We start from the raw sequence: 23087 nt of genomic DNA, 5'->3' as shown, positions 1-23087 counted from the left end.
TCGTGTAAATAGCACTCTCTGGTGAACAAAACCTAGCCTTACCTATCAAAATATCGGATGGTACATCACACAAAATTATGACAGCTAGGGTATACTTGGAAAGAAGTATCCTCCAGTAATACAGCTTTCTGAGAAGAACTTCTGACCCTCCTCAAGTGCCAGATGGGAGGCAGGTGGGGCACCAAGAGCATCTGTTAAGAACTGAGGATGAGAGGGTCTTTAAAAACGTGCTCTGCAGTTTCAGACACTGAAGCCTGCACTTGTAATCCCTTTATCAAATACAGTCACTTTTATTACTAACCTATAAATTCTGCTTTCACAGGAATGATGCCACCTCAATTACACTTTCATGTTATGATTCTGTTACTGCTGTAGCGCAGGTACTGTGAAGTATAGGTAGATCTGACCAGTTTATACAAGACAGATGTAGCGTGTTAGCATTACAGGCGTATAGATGGCAACAAGATTAGTGGTTCTGTATGCAAAGATCATGGCTCTGTGCATTTTTTGGTGTAGCGGGTTGTAGTATCTTTATTATTTGTAGGTTTGTGTAGTGGGTTATAATATCTATATTATTAGGGAATGTTAAATTATGATTACTTTCAAAAGAAGGGTATTTTTTCACTCTTCTGGTACAAATCTCAGAGATCTTCTCTTCCTTCAAGAGGAGGACAAAGGAATTATTTATTCATATGCTTGCTGGACCAGCTAAACAGCCTATATATTAAATCCTCTTTTTAGAAACTGAGGCAATTATATGTTGAGATAGCTTTTTAAAATTCTATTTTAGGTTCTCATACGAAGAATTTGTTATTCATAACTCTACACCCTAGTTAAAAATGAGATAAATTATATTAATTAAAAATGCAAAAAGCTGGATCAGTCTGTGCCGTCCATTCCCAAAATAATGATCTTGTAGTTAAGCAGTACGTTGTAACTATTAATAGATATATATTTATTTATTTCCTGGCTTTGCCACCAACTTTCCATGACTTGGGATAGATCTAGGATTTTTCAGATGAAACTGCAAATATACGATACTTAAAGGTCCTTGCAGTTAATGATGATTTTTGACATCTTTAAGCTCTGTTTAAAAAATAAATTTTTAAATATATATTTTTTAGTTTCTTATCTATAATTTTGGCACAGTATTACATCTTCATGTCGGAGAGAATACCGAGAGAAGAATGAACGAAATAAAGTGTATGTGTCTGACCTTTTCTTATTTGCTTACTTTTTAAGATAAATATTCCCTAAAGGGATATGATTGGAAGGGGGTGTGTGCAGCATGTGTTGAAAATGAAGCCTTTTATAGTATTTCTGATTGGACACCTAAAAACTGGAGGCACTCCGTATCACCACTTGCTCTTGAAAATCTCAGCCAAGATTTTTTCATTTTTCCCAGAAGAGCTATGGCCAGGATGGCTGAGGCTTGAAAGCTTTGTATTTACATAAGCGCAAGTTACAAATCTGTGGTTTTTAGAAATGTTTGAATTTCACCGCTTTACACTCGCAGCATGTTATAAGTTGCTGTGAGTTGTTCGCAGATTGTGAATATATAGTCTATGGAGAATTACTCCTGACTTTGCCTCTTTTTAAGAAAAGTAATATTTTTTTTTTTATGTGTGTTGGTTTATAATATTGTTGTTTGTAGTTATGAATTGGTCACTGCCAGAAATTTGTGGTTAGTCACTGGCTGGGATTGTTTCATTTTGATGTACTGCCTCCTTAACGGAAGTGATTTCCATCAGTCAGAAAGACTGCTTTTTTACTGAGATGTGGCAGTCTTCTGAGAAGAGTTCTGGGGAGTTCTGTGTTACTCAGATGTACTTGCAGCCCTTGAGGAGGGAAAGAATTGTCCTTTTGCACACTCCCACTTACCTCACAGATTTCCATGCACGTGCACACAGACATCCACAATCACTCCTGTAGTCCAGAGCTCTCCTCAGTGCCTGCCAAGAAGTTGTTTTTGCTGCCTATCTGCTCCTGGGAGGGTTTCCCATCGTTTGCATGTACATTTACCTTAACGATGGGCACCACTCAAATGATTCTGGAAAGCAGACTTAAGAGCGGTGATAGCAGTTTGCTTTGCAGCAGCTGTGTTACTCAAGAGTGGCAAAACATGTACGTTGTCACCTGCTTGTCAAGTGGCAGCGGAGCAATGACTGCATTTACGTACCTTTACTTCTCCATCCCCGATCTCGCATTGAGCTCTGTCTAGACAGAAGTACACGAGCTGTACCTGTCGGGGTTTGTTGCAGAGCCATTGGTTTGGGAGTTCTCCCACAGGACCAGCAGCTGAGCAGTCTCCCCAACAAGTGCCTTGGACTGTTTAACCCACGCAGTCCCTGCCAATGGAGACCACCAGGAAAGCTGTATGTCGGGCACCGCAGGGGGCTTCAGGGGATATCAGGGCAGGACTTGTCCCATTTCCCCAGCTGAGGAGCAGGGCAGCCAGAGCAGCCCCAGCTCCAGGACTAGCAGATCCCTGCCTACCCTGGGGCTCCTCTGAGATGCTGATGTTTGAACTGCAGTTCCAGGTACATAGAGGGAGGCAGACTTTGGTTTCTCTCTCATACTTACCAAATGCATTCACAGGGCTGGAGTTGGAGGAGTGTCTCTGGCCCTCATGGGTACCTCTGGGGCCCTTGTGCTTTTGTCTGAGTCTCTGGGAAGGCAGGGATCACCTCTTTTGTGCTCAGAGCAGGCACATATTCACTAAAAAAGTGTCTGAAGACCTGTATTGCATTCTCATCAAAGGTAGCCCCTTTCCTGGGTCCACTGGTTTAGTGGCTGAGATGCTTGACCCAAGGATTACAGACACATCCAGGGAGGAGGTGGATGCCAGAGCCAAGCTGAGGGATCCACAAGAAGGTGGAGAAGGAGCAGCACGAAATGGTTTCTTTGATTTTCTTTTGGTTCTTGTTTTGGATGTCTGCCAAGCAGTTTGCGGGCTGTCTTGTGCTCTTTCGGAGTCAGATACCTGAATTGCCAGGGCAAGCAGTCCTCAGGCTTTGCTCCAGCACTAGCTGGAAGGAGTCCTTCAGTGTTGTGGGGGGCCTCTGGTGTGTCATGGGGGAGAGGAGAGTGCTTCGGCAGTAAGCCTGACTGCCCCTGGCATTGCTCGCCTCTCCTGGTAGTTTTGTATTTCAGAGCCTGGGGAGCCATCTTTCGTTGATGATACCTATATTGGATGTGTCTCGTGGTTACTGATGTTGCTTCAGGTACCAGGAGACTGAGACTCAAGTATCTGCCCAACCCGCCCCTTCCCAGGCTATAGTGGTCCATAGTTTTTAACTGTTTCAATAAGATGGAAGGCTCCAGTCTGACAAAAATTCTCCAGAAGGAGCTGATTGTGATGTGTAAGCGGGCCACCAAAATACAGAAAGTCCTGTTTTAATATCTGCAGCTTCTCCAAATGTATCTTTTTTTCCCATGAGTTACTTGTTAGTTCAAGCAAATCCTTGCTTACTGCTCTACTTGTGTACTGCCCTTTTAAAGTCCAATTTTGCTGTATTCAATGCAAATAGTAAGGATGATTTGGAAACACTTTTTTAACCTTGTTCTGAAACTCAAACCCTCTTATTTTAGTGAAGGTATTTTAACGATAGGATGACTCCATCTTTATATTCCTACAAAAACATACAGATAAGCCTGAAACCGAACGAAACTCACACAAAATAGGTTATTATGCTGCTGTTAGTGAAACTTGTTATAGGATGGTTAGAAGTGATGTGCCCGAAGATAGGGTGTATGTATTGGAAACTGCCAGTAGCTTTGTACATTCAGAGTTTAAAGTGCTGCAAATCAGCCTGCCCTTGATTGTCATGGCTGAAAACAACAGTTTTTAGTTTTTAATGTCTAGGACGTTCTAGTGCTGAGTACTGCCTGAGGGAAGGTGTGTGCTGCCACTGTTCTCAGCAGAGGTTTTCTTACCCTAGAGGATTTTATTTTATACTAAGGAGAGTCAACGTTGAAGGTTTGATTCAGGAATTTTTTTGATCATTTTGAAGAGAGAGAAGTTCACGTTAAAAAAAATCTTAAATAATTGTAATTAAAAATTGGTGAAAGTTAATAATTAACAGCTTGTGGCTGAGTTATTAATGGCCTCATTTTTCTATGTAATGAAAGTCTTAAGCTGTCTTGTATGTTAACCATAAAAAAAAAAAAGTAAAAAGTGAGATTGGCCACAGTTTAAAATTATTTTAAATATACAGAATACCAGAGTAGTATCCATAGAATGTTTAAAGTTGGTTTGCAGAGTTTTGGTTTAGGAATTACTTTATATAATAAACCAGAAGGAAAATTTGGCCTGGCAGAATTTTCAAAGCTCATGTTACAGCCCCTAACTGCTTCTGGTATGAAAGTCAGCTAAGCAGCCTTGTGTTGTTTTTTCCCCCAGGATATCTTTTATGCTTTTTTTTTTTTTTTTTTCTTCTTCTTTCTCTTTGGAAATCCAAGTGTTTATTTGCATGCAAGGTAGGTGAATTCTTTTATCTATTTATGTATCATAAACCAAAGCAATTAGCATACTGCAGTTACAGTACACTTAAAAAACAAAACAACCCTTCAAAACCTTCAGTCAATATTATTCCTGGAGGGAAACCTCTTAATTAAATTGCATGCAAACTACAACAATAGGCAAAGTTGTTTGGTGTTTAATAATAACTGTTGGGGGTGGGGAGAAGAGTGAAAAAAGTAAGTGTAGCAGAGAGCTTTGCATGCCATTAACCCAAGGATAGAAATGAGGTCAGCCTTTGAAGGGACAGACAACACACTTATCTGCCAACATTGGAAAGTCCCAAAAGATTAGCTTATTTGCCAGATGTTACTGGGAGTTCATCATTGACACCCTCTGCTTCATGGGCTTCGTCTCTCGCCACAGTTGCGATTGCCTTTTCTGCCCTTTGCAGACTTCCTGGAGATCTTCTCCAGTGCATAATGCTTGAATTTTTTCCTTGAAGTAGGGGAGTTTTTGTTTCACAGCAACAGGCATGATGAACCATCTTAACTTGTGAAGATGATCTGAAGACTCTTTGTTTTTCTTTCATACGCCCAAGATAATGGCCTTGGCGTAGGAACCACTGACGGTGAAACTTAGTGACTTCTACAGCTCAGGGAATGGGGCTGTGTTTGTGAAGGGGTTTGTAGAAGACAAAGGATCCACCTCACTGTTATCCTTTGGGAAATGTGTGACAATTGAGGCAGACTACCTGACAGGCTAAGCATCTTCTGTTCTTTTTTATCCCTATGCCTGGAAAGTAGCTACATATATTTTTAAGCAGGCTGTTCTTATGTTATTAGCAACTGGGTAGGGCATCAAATATTGCACTGTGGTGATGGTTAAGCATGTAACCCACTAAGAATTAGTAAAGAGTGGGTGCTGTTGGATCCATATTAATAATGACTGTAAAAGCCTGGAATGGCATTCTCTGCATGTATCTTCTCCTTAAAATCTTTCAGAGTTTGATAGTAAATATTGATTTCAGCTAAGCTAATGGTGGTATTAACTTCTGTGTGTTTGTGTGTGTGTGCGCGCATTCTGTGCCCCAACGGACTTTGTCCCAAACAGGTAGAAGCCAAGACTTGCCTATAAAGAACAGAGCAAATATGTTTTTCCTTTAAAATGGTAACTGTTAGTGGTTGTATCTTGAAGCAAGATTCCTGTCACTTGTGTTTCTGCAGTTGTTTTGCAGTTCCTCACCTCCCTTTGTGCAGAACAATTTGTGAGGGGGACAGTGACTTAGGTAAAGGAAGACAGTATGACCATGTACATGCATCTGATCAAAGAAGTCTGAGTGTTGAAGCTTTTGAAATAGTGGAGAGAGATGATTGATACAGTATTTGTTTGAGTCCTCCTCTAACATAGCCTTCGTTCTTTCTTTCCATTGACTATCCTAAGACCCTCAAGTTTAACTTAGCCTTCTAACATGAGCAGTGAAATTGAATACCTGATGATAAAGAGCGAGAATATTTGTTCATATTGAGATAAACATGAAATTCTGATGTTGTTTGACTGCACGTAGACACTTAACATTCTCCCTGACGTTTGACAAGTCCATAGGCCTAGATATTTGTTTTACTTCAGTAGGTCTGGGTTGGCTGTTGAATTCCTGGCACTGAATAGCTAGCAGTATTGCACTTAGGGAAAAGTGATATATAGAGAGAAGCGATACAGGTGTTTCTGCTGCTGTACAAAATGTGCCTTTCCCTTGCATTGCTTGGCTCCATTGTTACATTGCTACAGGTTGTGCTGCTGCTGTGTGATCTGTTAAGCAAACCTCTGTGCTGTCAGTGGGGTTACAGGCTGGTCTCTTGTGTCCTTTCAGACTTAAGTAGGGAGAGCGGGTATTAGGCTTGTTCTGCAAATGCCATCAGTGGGCGACAGTTGCAGAGCTACAAGCCTGGGACTCTTCCAGGTCAGGCCTTCCCTGGTTGGCCAATCGCATAGTGCAAAATAGCCACGTTATTCCTCAAAGTGTTTTTCCAGAGTTGAAGTAATAGCCATCTTTCCCTATAAAGATCTGATTTCTCTTATAGAATATTTCTGTGCTGAGATAACTTTCATAAACTGTTTTCAAAAGTGTTGGCTTTTTTTTTACTTGTTTCATTTTGTTTGAAATTCACTTTTCCACCTCTCTTTTGCTATTTCCTTTTTTTTTTTTTTCTTCTGTTGCCTGTGCTTAATAACTCCATGGCCATTTCTGTAAATGGAGAGCCCAAGAAATGTAAAATAATCATTTAGACTTGTGCATTTTTACAAGATTTGAGATACAGCTTATCCAGTGTAGAGGACAAATTGTGCCCTCTACTAAGTACTCTTATCTTGCATTGATTATATACAGTGTTGGACTATTATGCTGCTGTTATGTGGAAAGGCAGTAGGTTATCTGCTTTCTTTTTTGAGTTTCTTTTTCAGAAGTCCTCAGTGGTCTGCAGGCCTCACTTCCATTTTCTTTCTGTTTTCCATTTCCACCAGTGGCTCTTTGCCACCCGCTCCTTTGGGGTTTTTCTTCTCCCTATTTCCCCCCCTTCTTAATACCAGAGTTTTACTAACTTCATTTGTGTTCCCTTTTGAAATTTCCTATCTCTGACCCTTCTTGTTTTAGTTATCCCCAGCTCTGCCCAGTTTGTTGTTGAGAAGAAAGCAGCTCTGCACAAGGAGAAGAAAGGCGGGAGGCAGCTATTTGGTTTTCCATGATAACAGAAATGGTAGCTTCTAGCAGCTGAACACTGAGCAGGGGATCAAAAACTCTTCTCCCTCAGTTGATTTGGAGGCGATTGGATGTACTTGGGAGAAAGAGATGGGACAAAACTTAGGAGGTTTTCCCTCCTGCTGGGACAACTTCCTAGCACGGGATTTTATTCAGAAAGACCCTAAGCAAACTGAGTGGCTGTTTAGAAAGTTCTGAGATGTTTGCCAGGATGAAACAAGCATCTTTTTGATACTCCATTTGCAAATGACCTTGAAGCATGCCAGTGCCCAGCAACTTCAAGGGTGGCCAGAGCTAACTACCAGCGAGGCACCCGCCGTGCTACAGATGCTGCTTGGGCAGCAGTGCTGCCAGCCATGGGGAAAGGACTGAAGTGTGCTTGCTGTTGAGGCAATTCACACATCAACCACTTTTTAAGAGCACTCGTCTCTGCCTGAAGATTTATGGGGCTCTCCTCTTTTTAAAACAAATGAATAAAGGCCCAAGCTGAGTGTTTTTCCACATATAAATGTCATAAATGCAATCACAAAAACTTCACTGAAGTACCAGTGAGGGCTTGAGCCCCAGCTCAAATGTGCATCATATTAAAGTCCTTCTTGGGGACTCCAGACACAAATTGCTTTCCAGCATCCAGAACCATTTGGAAATGCTTTAATCCTGAATTGAGAGGGTTTCTCATGGAAATGCTGACAGACCCTTCGTTGTAGCAGCTGAAACAGGCAGGGCCGTGATAATGAGCCCTGTATGTGGAAAGCATGATGCTGGTTTCTGAAAACAAGTGCTTCCACTGAACAGCCCATGCTGACGAAAACCACCATGCACTGTTTCAGCGCAATGACACTTAAAATTTGCTTTGCTTTTGCAAGGACGTTATTGGAAACAACTGTAGGCATTAACCCTGTGTGTACTACACTACCAAAACTAACAAGTCTTAATAGTATTTGTAATAACACCGTAATTATCTGTAAATAGCTACTACTAGCAGTTTAAAATGCTGTGTGGACTGATGGAGTTCTTTAATATTCACAAGTGCAGTGTAACTATATCTCCTCTCACATTTTAGTCATTGTGGCCATGAACCTAAAAGCTAGGTGATGCTTCATTTATTGGTCATGTCTCTGCATACCGCTGTTAACACTAGAGACTGTATTTTATACTTGTTTTTGGAAATCTCGGTGACCTTGGTCTCACCAGGCTGAAGAAACCTGTCTTGCAAGCATGTAACCAAGTGATTAATTTCAACAAACAGGTTGCTTATAAGAGTGTAATTACTCACTTGTACAAATGGCAGAAGGGGTACACTGACCTGTATTAGACACATTGTAATATACACCTCCTCATCGGTTCTTTTTCACTGTTAATCAGAGGGCTGAAAACCTTGCAACATTTAGACAGCTTGGGGTTGAAGGCTGAAATGTCACTTTTAAAAGAGGGTTAAAAAGGTCACGCAGCTGCAAATAATAATAGCCCAATGAAAATCAGATTCTTACTGCAGACCACTTCAAGAATAACATTGAAACAGGAAACAAGCCTGCTTGATGTTTTTACCAGTATGGCACTAAGATTACTGCTGAGTTTAAAAAGGGGGAGAGAGAGACAGAAAGGACCATGCTTTCTTGGTGTTAGATGTTAGAACTATTTTTCTGATTCAGAAGGGATGAGCATGGGGCTCTGCAAAGTCTCCTTGAGGAGCCCAAGGGTGTGTGGCACTTCCTTCTGGATGCAGCTGAGAGGGGATTGTAGTTCATGTTCTGAGGGTGGTTTTGTTTCTTTTGTTTACTTTTTATTTCTGTTATGTTCATGCATTCCTCGCTGTGGGCTTCAGTTTTATTAACTTTCTTATGCAGAAATCAAGGAATAGAGGAGAATCTTGGCTTTTTGCAGAACTTGTTTCTTTTCCATGTGATGTGGCTCAGAGAATTTTTTCTATGTTTCTTCTATATTTTTAGTTATTTATTTATTTTTCTACTTAGAATACATTAACTTCTCCTGAACAGAGTGATATTTAGGGAGAATGGCAGGCTACAACGGTGTAGCAGATTTCCTCACTTACGCATTCTGCCAATAAGGTTTTTTACATGGTCACAATAGGGCAATAAATGCTGACAGATGTTGTTAACATGTCTGTTAAAATTCAGCCCCTTTTTGTGCTGCATAATGCACTCATGCCTATTGTTAATAATATCAGAGCTAATGCTGACATATCAATATTAGTGCTCGCTTGCATTTATAATCCTTTGTTTCTGTGAAGAGGTCACAAAGCTGCAATAAATTAAGGTATCGATAACAGAAGTAAAAAATTAAGGCCTGAGTAATCTTTTCAGTCATCAGAGATTTGCCCGATATTCTTCATGCACACTAATTGCGGCAGTCATATGTAGTCCTATGAAAGGTGCGTGAATGTAACTTGAATTTTTAATACCCCAAAGGTTAATAAGCACCTTAATTTGGATGGAAAGGTTGCTGTGATTTGTTTTTATTAGGTGAATTAAAAATTTTGCCATTGATTGTGTTATTTCCTTTGTGTATGCTCAACTACCTGCACACACTGGAAAAAGGAGACGTGGGTTGTGTGGCCCAGTGACACGTGAACTGTTTGAAGCGAACTGCGTGCCAGAGGCTGTCTGTATCCTGAGCTGAAGGATGGGAAGTGCATGTCTGCATCTTGAAAACAATGTCCTGCAAACTGTGCTGTGCACAACCAAAACACCTCTGTTTCTGAGAGCTCCCAACCCACTGCAAACCTGGAGTAAGATCCTGCATTTGCTTGTGCATCTGCAGCTCTTGCAGAGTTCAGCAGAAATAGGGGCTGCAGGAGGATTATTACTTCTTGGGTTTTTTTAAGTTTAGTATCTGCAAAGAGTGATTCATGTGGGAGTGTACATTTGCTTGTACATTTGCAGTCAATGACTAGATGTTGAATCTGACATCTTTTCAAAGTACTGAGAATAAAACCTAAGTCCATGTTTTCTTGGAGTCAATCCTGACGCTCAAGATTCCAGTCTTCATTGAGTACGTTATTTTGGTGCTTAATCCATGCTTATCTATCTAGATAACTCTGAGAATCATTTGATTGTTCCCAGAGCACGTACTGATAGGTTTAGAGACTAAAGCTGAAGCTCAGAGCAGGGAGGAAGCTCATAGACTTGCAATGCTCAATAAAAAAACAAACCTCATGTAATTCCTGGTAATGTTTTGAAATTCACTTGGACGCTTGGGACCTGAATTGTTACTCCCTTGTTTTCTTTGACTGAATCTCATGCATTGTTCTGCTATTGAAAATACAGTTGTCACTGTCCCCTGAGGAAGGGAGAAAGGAGTAACTGAAACCTTTGGCAGCGCTTCAGTTGCAGGAGTAATTGAGATATCAGATAAAGCTTTTCATTATCTACTCATAGCTGCTATTATTATTATTATTATTATTATTATTATCATCTGTGAAAAGTTCTTTAGGAAAGACAACATTTGAGGATCACATCCCATAAATAGAGGTGGATTTAAAAACCAAACTGAGCTGCAGGGTTTGATTTCTTTTTTTTTTTTTTTTTTTTTTTTTTTGTGGGGATTGGTTTGTTTAGCCAGTTATCTCACTGCTGCTTGTTTATTTCAGATGGGTTAGTGTATTTCAGAACATTTTTATTACTTCACCTCTGAAAAGCCTGTCTATGCTCAGTCTGGAACTGAAATAACTGAAATTAGAAGTAATTTAACACCTTTAGTTATGTTAGTATGAGCTTTTATGTGAACACACTCTTTCATTTCTGATTATGAGTATCTTATTTCAGTTTAACTTAGCTGTTAGTTAAATCAAAACAGGATATGAATAAACCTAAAGGAGTAAATTAGGTACAATTTTAGTTATTTCAGTTCTAGCCTTGTGCAGATAAATAGGTTAGTCCTGAGTTAGGGTCTTTCTTGACATCTGATTGTATTTGGTACAGTAAATCACTTTTCTCAGGCCAGGTGTTGATAGAGATGCCCACATCGAGAAAATCAGTTCATTATAATTATTGCCTTTAGGGGGTAGTGTCCTTTTGGAGGTTAAAGGGCAAATACAAATAGAAATTCTTCAGTTATGGATGTTGCATCTGGGAGACAGGTAAAGGAGTTTTTCTACCTTTTTTTCTTCTTTTTTTTTTTTTTTCTTTTTTCTCTCCAGATGATAAGTAGGAAAATATCCTGTCAGGCTAATGCTATTCCCCAGAATAAATATTGATTAAAAAGAAAAAGTTATCATCCAAAAATGTTAGGGTTTTTTGAGAACAGGATACTGAAATAAGTACTGTAAATGTAGGTCTGGTGGATGTTCAGGTTGACGGTGTATTTATTGTTTGCAGGGGACTGTAGCAACTCCTCTGAAAATAAAGCTTTTCTAACTGTGAGTGTAAGTAAGTGTGGTAAAGATATTCCTGATAATAAAAGGCAATGAATTGTAGTTTTACAAAATGACAGCAGGGTGGAGTAATTTTAGCACTTGTCCTTCTGTATTTTTTTTGTGGCTTTAAAATAAAATTCTGCTTCTCCACCTACATGTTTGTCTTTGTTTTATGAAAAACTCAGACAAATGCAACTTAGGTATTTGTCTACATGGGGCTGTGGTGAGGCTGAATTTTAAGGGATTTGAGGTATACTGTAAGCAGAAGTTGTATGTTGTGCTTTAAGGTGAGTCAGATATTATATTCTACCTTGTAATGCCAACTGTACCAAGATGCCCAAAAGATTTCCAAAAGAAGTGACTTATTTTACATCTCAGAATGTTACTAAAAATTATTTTTGTTGATGCTGGTCAGGGACATTGCTGTAATATTGACCCAAATTCAGCTGCATTCTTGTGTTCTGAGGGCAAATGTTTCTTCCTGCTGCTTTATTCAAGACCTGGATGCTCTCCTCCAGGCTTTAGTTCAAGGTTACAGGACTGGAACTGCTGTTGGGAACCTGTTTTAGGCAAAACTTCACTTCTCAAGCTACTGAGGATCTAGTTGACCTTTTAAAGGACAGAGGTGCATGATTATATTGAGTGTACAGAGAACATGCATGTAATGTATTTAATATAAGTTATTAATATCGAACAGTATAAATGAAGAACTTCAAAAAGGGGATTCTTTCTCAGAAGTAACCTAGACGTCTGGTTTTAATGTTGTTCAGGAGGAACTAAAGGACGAAAGGTAAAAACCCTTAATTCAAGATATTTCTGAGCAGACATAGTCTTATCTAGTAACAACACTGAACATATGCTTTTTTCTGAGGCAGATTTCTGTTGTGAAAGCCTATTATTTTTTTTTTCTTCCTTCAAAGTAAATATGGGCTCAGGAAGGAGTAATAAGAGCTTAGACTGTAGGGAGCCTGCTGAATAGTAGTGATTTTAGTACTCTGAGGATGAAAACTTTATTTTGGTTAATTTTGGGAGTTTGAAATAAAAGCACAAACTGTGACAATTGTATGTTGCATGTATGTGTGAAGTTTAGAACGTATGTATTCATAGGTTCCCTTTCTTTCCCCTCCCCCCTTTTAACATGTAGATTTATGAGGAATCAAAGATGAACTTGGAGCAGGAGAGGCCTTTTGTCTGCAGTGCCCCAGGCTGCTCACAGGTGAGTGGAGTCAGCAGTGATATTAATTGAGTCCTCAGCACTAGCTCTGGCTTGTATAATGCCTCTTGATATATTAATGTGTTTAATAATATGCATTGTTTTTTTTATGTCCTTCCTCTCCTCAATTCCCTCCTAACCCAACAAGATATTATTATAAAATATTTAAAGCAAATACAACAGCCAGTAAAAAGTGAATTTGTAGAAGTGCTTCTCAAGCTGCTTCTGCCTTCCCTCATCCTCAAGCCTAAATTTTCAGGCCAGGTATTGCAAATTCCTTTAGTGGCTAGTAGGAGCGAACACACTAGGCAAGACACATTTATCTGTCTTCTGCTTGGATGTACAATGGAATATATTATGTTTCCTACTGGATGTGATAACCCTCCTGATACTTTTTTAAAATACTTGCATACAGTGATATCTTATTTGCGCTTTTTTAATTAAATCTTTAGGACATCTTCCTACTCAATATTCCCTATAGAAAATGCAGCCTATAGATAAATTCTGCCTCAGGATGTACGTTTGTTATTCCTGTTGACTGGTTATCTGCCATGTGTCTCTGAGGGTGTAATCTGACCTGTAGCACTAGGTGTTTAATGATCTCAAAAAGACTGAAATGACAAAGATTTTACTTGCTGAGATTTTAAATTGGGATTTATGTGGGTTTTCTTGATGATTTTGCAGTGGTGAGGGAAGTTCCACATGTGACACTTCTGACCCTGATTTGATTTAGTGACAGCAGTTTGCAAGTAAAATCTTCAGGCAAAGGCATATTTTGGGCTTTTGCCACAGGCTTTGTGTATGCGTCTGTTTTAAGTAATTTAGCTTCCCCATTTCCCAGAGTCTTCCTCTCTTAATAAAGGTAATATTTCCTTTCTTTAATTGTACATAGGGAGCTTTCAGCTGGCTAATATTTTTACAACCCTTTAGGTTGCTGTGATGGAACCATGGCTGCCTACCACTGGAGTGTAGGTGTTGATTTTGCCAAGAGCTGAAAAAAGGAAAGGGAGAAGCCTGAAGTCCAGTTACCAGCTAGCCGAGCAGCTTTGCTCTTTCATGAAGTGGGAGCCTTTCCATGGTGTCAGAGAGCATCTTTTGGATTCTCCCTCTGACTGAGGATTTGTCACTTCAAATCTCTGTATGCAGAGTTAAACTTTCACCAGTCTGTCACAGAGCTAGAATAAAAGAATCTGAGTTTTATGATCCAGTTTTATTTAACTTTTTGTTGAATTTTAGAGCAAACTTCCACTTGTATCGGTGGACTTCAGTGTTTTCATGTAAGCTACTAATTAATTTCCTTAGTGGAGGAGAAGCTGATCCAAACAAGCTCATTTAGGTGTTCAGAGAGCAGGTTTGGTTGTATGCTGTTACACTTTGGGAAGGCAAGCAATGTAGGTGTGACTTCATCTTAAAAAACATTTAATTTTCTATTTCAGAACATGACCTCTATTTATTGTAAATAAGGGCTTGACAGAAGTGCATAGTGTAGTGCTGCTATCCTGCTAAGCTTTCTGAGGAGTCACTTCTCCATCAGCCAGTGTGGATGTGTATTGAGGGCTAACAGAGTTGACCTTCTGCACAAGGAAGAAAGTAGACTTACAAAAAAGACAGAGAAGACTGGACTGGTGGAATAGATTCTCCTCAGTTGCTCCATGCCCTCCTTAAGCTGGCTGACTTCACACTGAAGACAGAGCATGGTGTCCATGAATGGAAATCTATTTCCCTGAAAAAAAAAAATGTTCTTATTCCCTGATCCCAATTTCATTGAACAAGGTCTTTCACATATTCCCTTTGTTCTTAACATAAATTTCTAGTGCTAGTGCCTCATTTCTTCCAGATGAGTAAGTAATGAACCACGATTTCACAGTCAGGAAAAGGTCTTTGGGATTTTTTTTTTTCCCAGAGAATTCATTCCCATTGTTTATGCTGCTTTGTCTGTGAGCTTAGAGAGACTCTCAGAAAGTGTAGCATACTACAACTATTTATACTATAGCCATAAGCAAAGTCACTTAGCCAAGAATATACTGTGTTGAAAGCATCAAGTCACTTTAAATTTGTTGTTGCCATTTTTTCAGTCGCTTATGTACCTGTTGCTTTAAAAAGCTGCTTTTAAAATTTGTTTCCCTCAAGCCCCAGTGATACAATTTTTTGTCATTACTAGTCCTGAAATAACCCTGTTAAAACTCTTAAAAGTTGCTTGTAACAAAGGTCTGTGTACACACCTTTTGATGAAGGAAACTTAACAGAACCGTTCTGCTCTTAAGAGCCCACTGTGCAGGTGCTCGAACGTTTATTCAAGCTTGTCTCTTCTTTATCTTGTTCAAAAGAAGCTATTTGTTGTGAAGTGTGTTATCAGGCTGCAAAACAAACTTAGTACACTGATTAGTTTTTAACAAAGCACACCTTTCCATCTTCTCTGCTTGACAAAGGAAAATAATTTAATTTAGTATCATAAAGGGTCGTAATATAGTTGTTACATTCTGAGCACTACTTTGAATCAAGTCAAATTATAAGAGGTTTCCAAGATTAAAGATGCATTTCGCTTGAATAATTTTGGGTAGGGGAAGGCTGGCTTGTTTGATTATTTTTATTGCTGTTAAGCAGACATAGGTTGCAGAAAGACACAAAAGCAGAAAAATCCGGTAAAGTGGTTTAAGATAGGCTGCATTACTTTGTGTTTGCCCTTGGCTAAGAGCATACGCAGCAGCAGTTATCGCAGATCCTCAGGCATGTGGTGACTTGTGAGGCTGCAGTAGCTGGAGTGAGTGTCTGAGACCCTTAGAATCCAAAACGTGGTCTGTAACCTTTTCAAGCAAATGCGTGACACTTGGTGGTTTGCAGCCCCAGAGAGCACCGAAGCAAATATACTTCTGAGTACAGCCCTTTGTTACTTATAGCCACTTGCATTTTCTAGTATTCTGTTTCCTGTGCCATTTGGACACATTTCTAGCTGGATAAATTTCTTTCTCCCTCTCATTTTTGAAATTCTGTCCAATGCCAAAAGTTTATTAGAGAATTAAATTCTTCTTTTTTTTTTTTTTCCCTCTCTTCCCCTCTCTCTCTCTGTGTTTGCCTGACAGCGTTTTCCAACAGAGGATCATCTGATGATTCACAGGCACAAACATGAAATGACTTTGAAGTTTCCTTCAATAAAAACAGATAATATGTTATCAGGTAAGAAGACACGAATTCAAGAGTCAAGATAACTATTCAGATGGTGTTGAAAGCATGACTCCTATTGGAAGGCTACCGGCAAAATACCTCCAAGATTGGTTTTAAAAGCCTCAGCTCCAATTAAATAGCAAGTAGGGATGGAATAAACTAGCATGCGTATCTTTGGACAAAGAGACAGCTGCCATTCTTATGCCATTCTTATGCCTTCCCACAGGTTTGGCATGAAAGGGCGAGAAATTGTTGAACCTCAGCCATGCTGGCAGCTCTGTCTTTGACTCCCGTGTCAACACACCAATGAAATACAGGCACTTAAGCGCATGTCACCTCAGAGCTCAGCAGTGCGCGTGTTAATGCAATACATTTGTACCATTCCTGTTATATTCACTATTTTGACAGGCTCACTTCAGCAACTGTAACAGACCGCATTGTGTGAGCCACCTTTATGGTGGCTAAAGACCTGCTCACTGTAGACAACCATAGCCAGAAAGGTAAACCAGTGGGTAACAACTGGTATTCTTTCCCCCTAATGGTAACCATCTCTCTCTGCACTTTCCCCATCATACACAGAGGTTATTTGTTATTATGTGCAATTACATCTTTTAGTTTCTTATGTAGTTTTTTTCTTAGTCTTGTCTGAATAACTACACATCAGTGGCTTGCTGGCATTCAGCGAGCACTGGGTAAGGTCAGGCTAGCCTTACTGCTTCTCTTCTTTCCAATTCTCTTTCCTATTTTATCTTCGTTGGGCTGAGGTAATGGATTGTTAAAAATTATATCGCTAGGATATTTGAGATTTCAAAGTAATTACAGAAAAAAGCTGTGATACAAATGTGTATATGTATGTTAACTCATGTTTGTTATTTCTCCTTTGAAATGGGCTTCTTCAAGGTAAATTGTGCCATTTTAGGTGCAAATATATAATGATTAAAGGGTCTCCAGCAGATTAACTCTTTTCTGGATAAACCATTTCCATTTTTTATGAAAATCACAATTGGGTAGCAATTGTGTTTTGAGGATTTTGTTTTTTTTTTTCCCAGGACTTTAGAAACCAGTGAGAAATCAGACATACATTGTCCCAAATTTTCCTCTTACTTGAAAATGCCATAGTAGACTAAGTTTAGAAAGGAACAGTACACAGCACATTGAAGAGTAGGGCTAGTAAAGTGCCTACATGGCAACTACGCCCGCAGAATCGTGTGTTTGCAGCACGAGTGAGAAACTGCTGCTTTTGCACTTGGCCATGTCTCTGGCAGTGAAACTGCTGGAAGACATCTGTACTGTGGGCACATTCACCCTGTGAAAGTGCCGGCTTTTGTTAGAACTTTTTGTTTGGTACGACTTTTGCTCAAGGGCAGTTTCTGAGAAGTGTATTCTGTTGTCAGGAGTGCCCTGAGTAGAGTAGCTCTTTTTATGTTTAGTAACTTCGTGAGATGGCTGTCCTGCTTCTTCCAGTAGGTTGCTTTCCCAGGCAAAATGTTCTGACTGGCTTCTACTACTATCACCGGTGGTGGTGCTCCTAGACCTTCAATTCACCAATTAAGTATATAGAAATGCAAAATTTTGTGGCTAGAAAGGCTCTCAGATTGCTTCTGAGGGATATATTCTCAGTGCTTTGTGTATGACAATCTTCTGTAGTAATGAAAGTGTAAAAAGCTGCATGTGTTCTTAAAGACTGTGGCAAATGGCTGTACTGGCCTGGCAGCCCGGTGCTGCTGTGTGTGATTTCTTTTTGTGTTTGTTAGGTGGATTTGTTTGGCATTTTGCAGTCCTTAGTTTGGAAGCATCATAGATCATCTGCAATCTGCAGGGAGACATTGAAAAATAGTTGTTTCATTACCTACCTAAACCCTGGGGAAATCTAAATACCTTAAAGTTTAAGATGTTTTATTCTTAGATTTCATAATGAGAAATTAATGATGTATGGGGAAAAGAGGCAGACTTTTCTCTTAGACATTTGTCTTCGTGTCTTCCTTCTTGTTTTTTGCATTTTTGCTTATTTGGATTTTTAATTGAAAAAATTGTTTCTGTCATCAGTAGATTCAAAGAATTGCAGGAGCAATTGCCTTATGATAAGCCAGGTGCAGTGTTAATGTGCGCTGGGTTTTTTTTTCCTCTGTTTATTAAGCTGCCTAGAAGTCAGACTTTCTCCTTTTTTCCAGTATGTTGCGTACCACCTTGTAAAGTGTTCTAATTTAATCTATTAGCGATTAGTAATAAGTGGCGCAAAATAATGAAATGTTTGCTTTCAGGTAGCTGTTAGAATTATCTACTGTTTCCAGAGATAGCTAATAGTCAGTCTGGGGTCAGTATAATATCGGTAATATTTAGCACACAGTAGGCATGCCTTCTGTAAACTGCTATTGGGGTAGGCACTAAAACTGAGGGGCTGTTGGTCTTGTATGTGTACAACATCATAGAAACTAAGCAAAACATGACTTGGGAAGTAGGAACCTGCTTCTTGTGTGAAAACTGTGCTGAGTTCTGGAACATCAATTTGTAAGTGTGAGGTAGAGTTATATGTGTTATATGTAAAGTTCTATGTTGTTATGTAGGTGGGGTCACTGTCTAATAGACAATGTTCTGCGACTTGATTGAAATTATTTGCGCTATGCTGATTTATCAGGTATGAAGCCAAGAGCTTCCTTGTTATCAGCTAGCTCCATTGTGCTGATATTTTTTGTGCTTCAATTTTTTGATGGCTGAAGAAGAGCAATCTTATTAAATCCAGTGACTCCTGAACTAATTTCATGAAAATAGAAGTGATACTCTTGTTGGATAATTTGACGTTCATTTAAAAAGACAGGAAAAAAAGACTGTCATATTATTTGTTTCTTTTTTTATGTGTATTTTGTTTTTATTTGTTAGAAAGCCTTGTTGTGAGTACGGATAGGGTGTCATTGACTGTTTCTATTTCCATCTTTCTTAGCCAAAAAAGATCTGATTGAGCTAACACAGAATATCTCGTGTAAGTTTTGCATGCTACTTGCCGTTGCAGGAAACTTTATAGTTAGGTTGACTGAAATAGATGTAGTCTTTGCTGTTGTGCTAACTAAACGTGGCATTGCTTTGAAACTCTGTGGTTTGTTGTGTGTCAAAGTTTTTGTTTTAACACTGGAGTATTAATGTCTGTGGGGAATATTGTTGCCTTCAGGTAAGTACTAAAAGTGGTATGGAAATGAACTTTGGGAGTTGGGGACACTGAGATTCCTGTGGTATCAAATTTAGGAAAGGAAGGTGTGACACCTTACCATCCTTGGAAGGGTGGAACTCCTTCCAAAAGTGTGTAGGAGGTATAGGAGAAGCTAGGATTATTTACATAGAAACCTAATTTCTTCCTGATTTTATTTACTTAAACCCAGCCCTCTAGATTTTTGGTGCTAAAGCCCACTGTGGAGATAGTGGTAGTGCAAATGTATTACTTTTCCCTGGTAGTGCTTGTGTTGGTGAGGAAACTTATAGCATCCTCGGTTGGCTTATTTTTTTCTGCTTTTTACACAAGGAGGTTTATCTAGGCATAAATTTTGTGGAGTTCAAAATTGCTAGAAATAAGGAAAAATAATTTTGTTTGATTTTTTGTTGGCTTCTGTGTTCCTTGCTTTACCAAGTAATGAATGGAAAAGCCTTCTAAAATTCAACTGGTCAGGTTCTGGGTGACCAGAAGAGATTAAAGATATTTTGTACCCAGTATGTGTAGCCCCACAGAAAGTCAAACCAAGGCTTTAAACACTGCATCTTTAAGCATTAAAGCTTTTGGGAGCCCTCATCTGTGAGCCCCTGGGTGAGAGCAGTTCCACCAGGTACGACTGGGTGCACCTCTTCCTCCTCTTCTCTTCTGTCACCTGCCTAAGGAGTTGTGACCTTGATCTCCTTGATACGCTTGGGAAGTAACCAGCCAAAGCAATGAAGAGGTGTCCATTAATTTCACAGGACGTTCCTCTTTCCTTGTGGCTGCTTGATGGGCAGCCCTTCAAATTTCAGTGCTAAGCCCTATTCCTATGACTTTGTTATCATTGTGTGAAAGTATAACATTGCTAAGTGTATAACTTCAACAGACCCCACAGCTGAACAAGCCAAATGCCTGTTATTACTGCACATCAGACTAAACATTTTTTTTTAAAGAAAGATGAAGAATCAAGTTACATACTTTGGAGCTGTGCTGTTAGATATCTCTTACTGAATCTGATTTTTTTTTTTTTTCCCAGAATGAAAGCTTGTTTCACATAACTATCCTTTGGTTCTCCATTTTTTTCTTAACTGGTATCGTGCTTTAAAGTTTTAATTCCTGCTTTGAGGGCGGAAGCTCTAGGATCCAAGGTAGTTTTACAAAATGCGTTTAAATAAACTATATAGCAAACTAATGTTGCATTTCCCGGGCTGTTGTTTTGAAAGCAGTATAGTGAGACTGAGAGTCCTTATGAGACTATTATTTCAGTAGTCATAAAAATCTCCCAAACCAAACAATAACAAAACCAAGATTTGCATAGCCTAACATAATGAATATATAATTGGATCTCTTTAGTGAAGACTTCAAATTTCCTGTTGCCGTACAGCATATATAAGGGATATGTGTAAGTACAGGATGTCACCCAGAGGAACCTGGACAAGCTGGAGAAGTGGGCCTGTGTGAACCTCGGGAGGTTCAACAAGGTCAAGTGCAAGGCCCTACACCTGGGTCGACGCAGTCCATGGTTTCAATACAGGATGGGATATGATGTGATTGAGAGTAGTCCTGTGGAGAAGGACTTGGGGGTGCTGGTTGACGAGAAGCTCAACAAGAGCTGGCAATGCATGCTTGCAGCCCAGAAGACTAACCATATCCTGAGCTGCATCAAAAGAAGCATGGCCAGCAGGACAAGCGAGGTGATTCTGCCTCTCTATTCTTCTCTTGTAAGACCTCTTCTGGAATACTGTGTCCAGTTCTGGAATCCTCAGTATAAGAAGGATACGGAACTGTTGGAATGGGTCCAGAGGAGGGCCATAAAGATGATCAGAAGGCTGGAGGACAGGCTGAGAGAGTTGGGGTTATTCAGACTGGAGAAGAGAAGGCTCTGGGGAGACCTTACAGTGGCCTTCCAATACCTGAGGGGGGCCTACAAGAATGCTGGGGAGGGTCGTTTTACAAAGACATGTAGTGATAGGACAGAGCAGGAATAGCTGCAAGTTGGAGAGGGGAAGATTTAGACTAAACATTAGGAAGAAATTCTTCATGATGAGGGTGGTGGGGGCACTGGCACAGGTTACCCAGGGAAGTTGTAGATGCCCCAACCCTGGAAGTGTTCAAGGCCAGGTGTCCCTGCCCAAGGCAGTGGGGTTGGAATTAGATGATCTTTAAGATCTCTTTCCAACTTAAACCATTCTGTGATTCTGTGATATATTTTTCAGTTAGTCTGGAGAATTGGGCATGATTTCAGACACTGAGGACAGGCTTTCAAAATGATCAGCAGCTGAAATGTCTTCCATATATCAGGCTCTGATCAGAATCTGATTGCTAAATGCTTCTGAAGTCCTCTCCTGTAAGATACAGTAGGTTGACCCGAGATCTGCACACGTGAGCCCATTTGATCTTGGTTTGGGGCTTTTATGTTGTCCATTTAGGTTTTTTAGTTTTATTTAAACTTAATGTTTTCTGCAGCCATTCTGGCCATGGCTGTGTCTTCAAAGAGGCTGATTATTCACTTAAGTAATAGGCTGAATGAAATATTGCCTAGTTTGAAGCTTGGCAGTTTTGATGTTCAATCTGATGGTAAAGGTGAGATAGAAATAACATCCTAAGTAATTGTCAGATGACAGGTTCATCTGTGAAGTGACAGTTGGCTCGAGGCAGATGCCTCAAAGCATAGTAAACGAGTTCCTGTTCCAGTAGGGGATGGACAGATCTTTTACATGTTGAACAACAGGTTTTGGTTGGGATGGCTGGTCGGTGTAATAGCCAGGTGCTAGGGATAACCCAGGCAGAACTGCATCCCAGGCTGCCCAGTTTAAAATGCAGCTTGGGACATTAAAAGCTTGGGTTGTGTGGCCAACAGTGTGCATGCTGACAGCTTCCTACAGTAAAACGTGTCCTCAGCAGGAATGCTGAGAGTGATGCTAGCTCTGTCTGAGTTTTAGTCCAGATGGATCTGGCATATCCAGTTGCTGAAGAGCAACAAATCAGAGCCCTGTTCTCAGTGAGTCTGCAATAGTTCTGGGCGCTGGTGATAGCAACAAAAGGTTTGTTTGTACCAACAGGGAACAGTGAGGTCAGGCACAAGCTGTTGGAACTATTAATGCATTTTTAAGTGCTGAGAATTAGGAATATTTTATTAATTCTGAGAGACCTGAATGTGCAACATATGCTAGGGTCTCCTTTGTGATACTGTTCCAAATTAAAACACAGGGGCTTGCCTAATCAAGGTAAGAGGATTACTGTGGTGCTGAGAGTAGTATCTTTTACTAGTTTGCCCACCTCCTGAGGGAAGAAACACAGACAAACAAAGTGGTTTTGAGGACTTCTAGTTTCTGTGAATGTTGAAGGATGAAGCATTATAAGGTGGAAAGGCAGCTCTTAGCTTATATCTGTCTGAGTTAGCTTCCGAAAGGTATGTGGTTGGAGATAAGGCTGGGTGGTGGTGGTTGGGGTTTGGTTTTTGGTGTTATATCATGTCCCCTCCACCCATGATTCTTGCTGATCTGATTTCTGGATCATGGAAACTACAATAACTGTACGAGGAGACTGATGTAGTAATATAATGTGTTGTAAATACTGTCGTTAGGCTATCAGCTTTGATGCTTAAGATAATAAAGTAGTTAATTGGAAAGATCAACTGTAGGTAACACAACATGTGATTATCTCAGACTGCTTGTGGTGCAGAAGATGATACACCAGCATGTATAGAGAAAAGCTGGTGAGGTCTTTGTGCTTTTGAAATTACATTCTAGCTCAATGTTGCTTGTTTTCACTGTTAAAATTGATTTACTGAAATAACTTATTTATTTATTTATTTTTTCTGTCTAACATTAATGGAATAGATGCTGAACAGATTGGGAATTTAAGCTGCGTGTACCCAATCACCACCTTTTTACCCATTAAGCTAGCTCTGACATAATGTAGCCTGTTGTAGTAAAGCCTGAT

General features: G+C 39.8%; 1 protein-coding gene across 7 annotated transcripts in view; it reads left to right on the top strand.

Moving 5' to 3' along the window:
• CREB5 (cAMP responsive element binding protein 5) overlaps positions 1-23087 on the top strand; it is a 258138-nt gene that overhangs the window by 29230 nt on the left and 205821 nt on the right. For 2 of the 7 annotated variants that reach the window (XM_054060285.1, XM_054060284.1), the window contains exons 2-4: positions 12734-12805; positions 15883-15976; positions 18903-18941. The exons of 1 other annotated variant lie outside the window; for it this stretch is intronic. In XM_054060285.1, coding sequence (XP_053916260.1) covers positions 12752-12805; positions 15883-15976; positions 18903-18941 — 187 coding nt within the window. In that variant the 5' untranslated portion in view covers positions 12734-12751. The remainder of the gene's footprint in view (positions 1-12733; positions 12806-15882; positions 15977-18902; positions 18942-23087) is intronic. 4 more of the 7 variants (XM_054060287.1, XM_054060286.1, XM_054060291.1 and 1 more) reach the window with 4 other exon arrangements.

The sequence above is a fragment of the Cuculus canorus genome, chromosome 2 (assembly GCF_017976375.1).
Source record: "Cuculus canorus isolate bCucCan1 chromosome 2, bCucCan1.pri, whole genome shotgun sequence".
NCBI classification, from domain to species: domain Eukaryota; kingdom Metazoa; phylum Chordata; class Aves; order Cuculiformes; family Cuculidae; genus Cuculus; species Cuculus canorus.
Note: the sequence above shows the minus strand (reverse complement) of the source record. Positions and strands in the feature narration are given on the sequence as shown.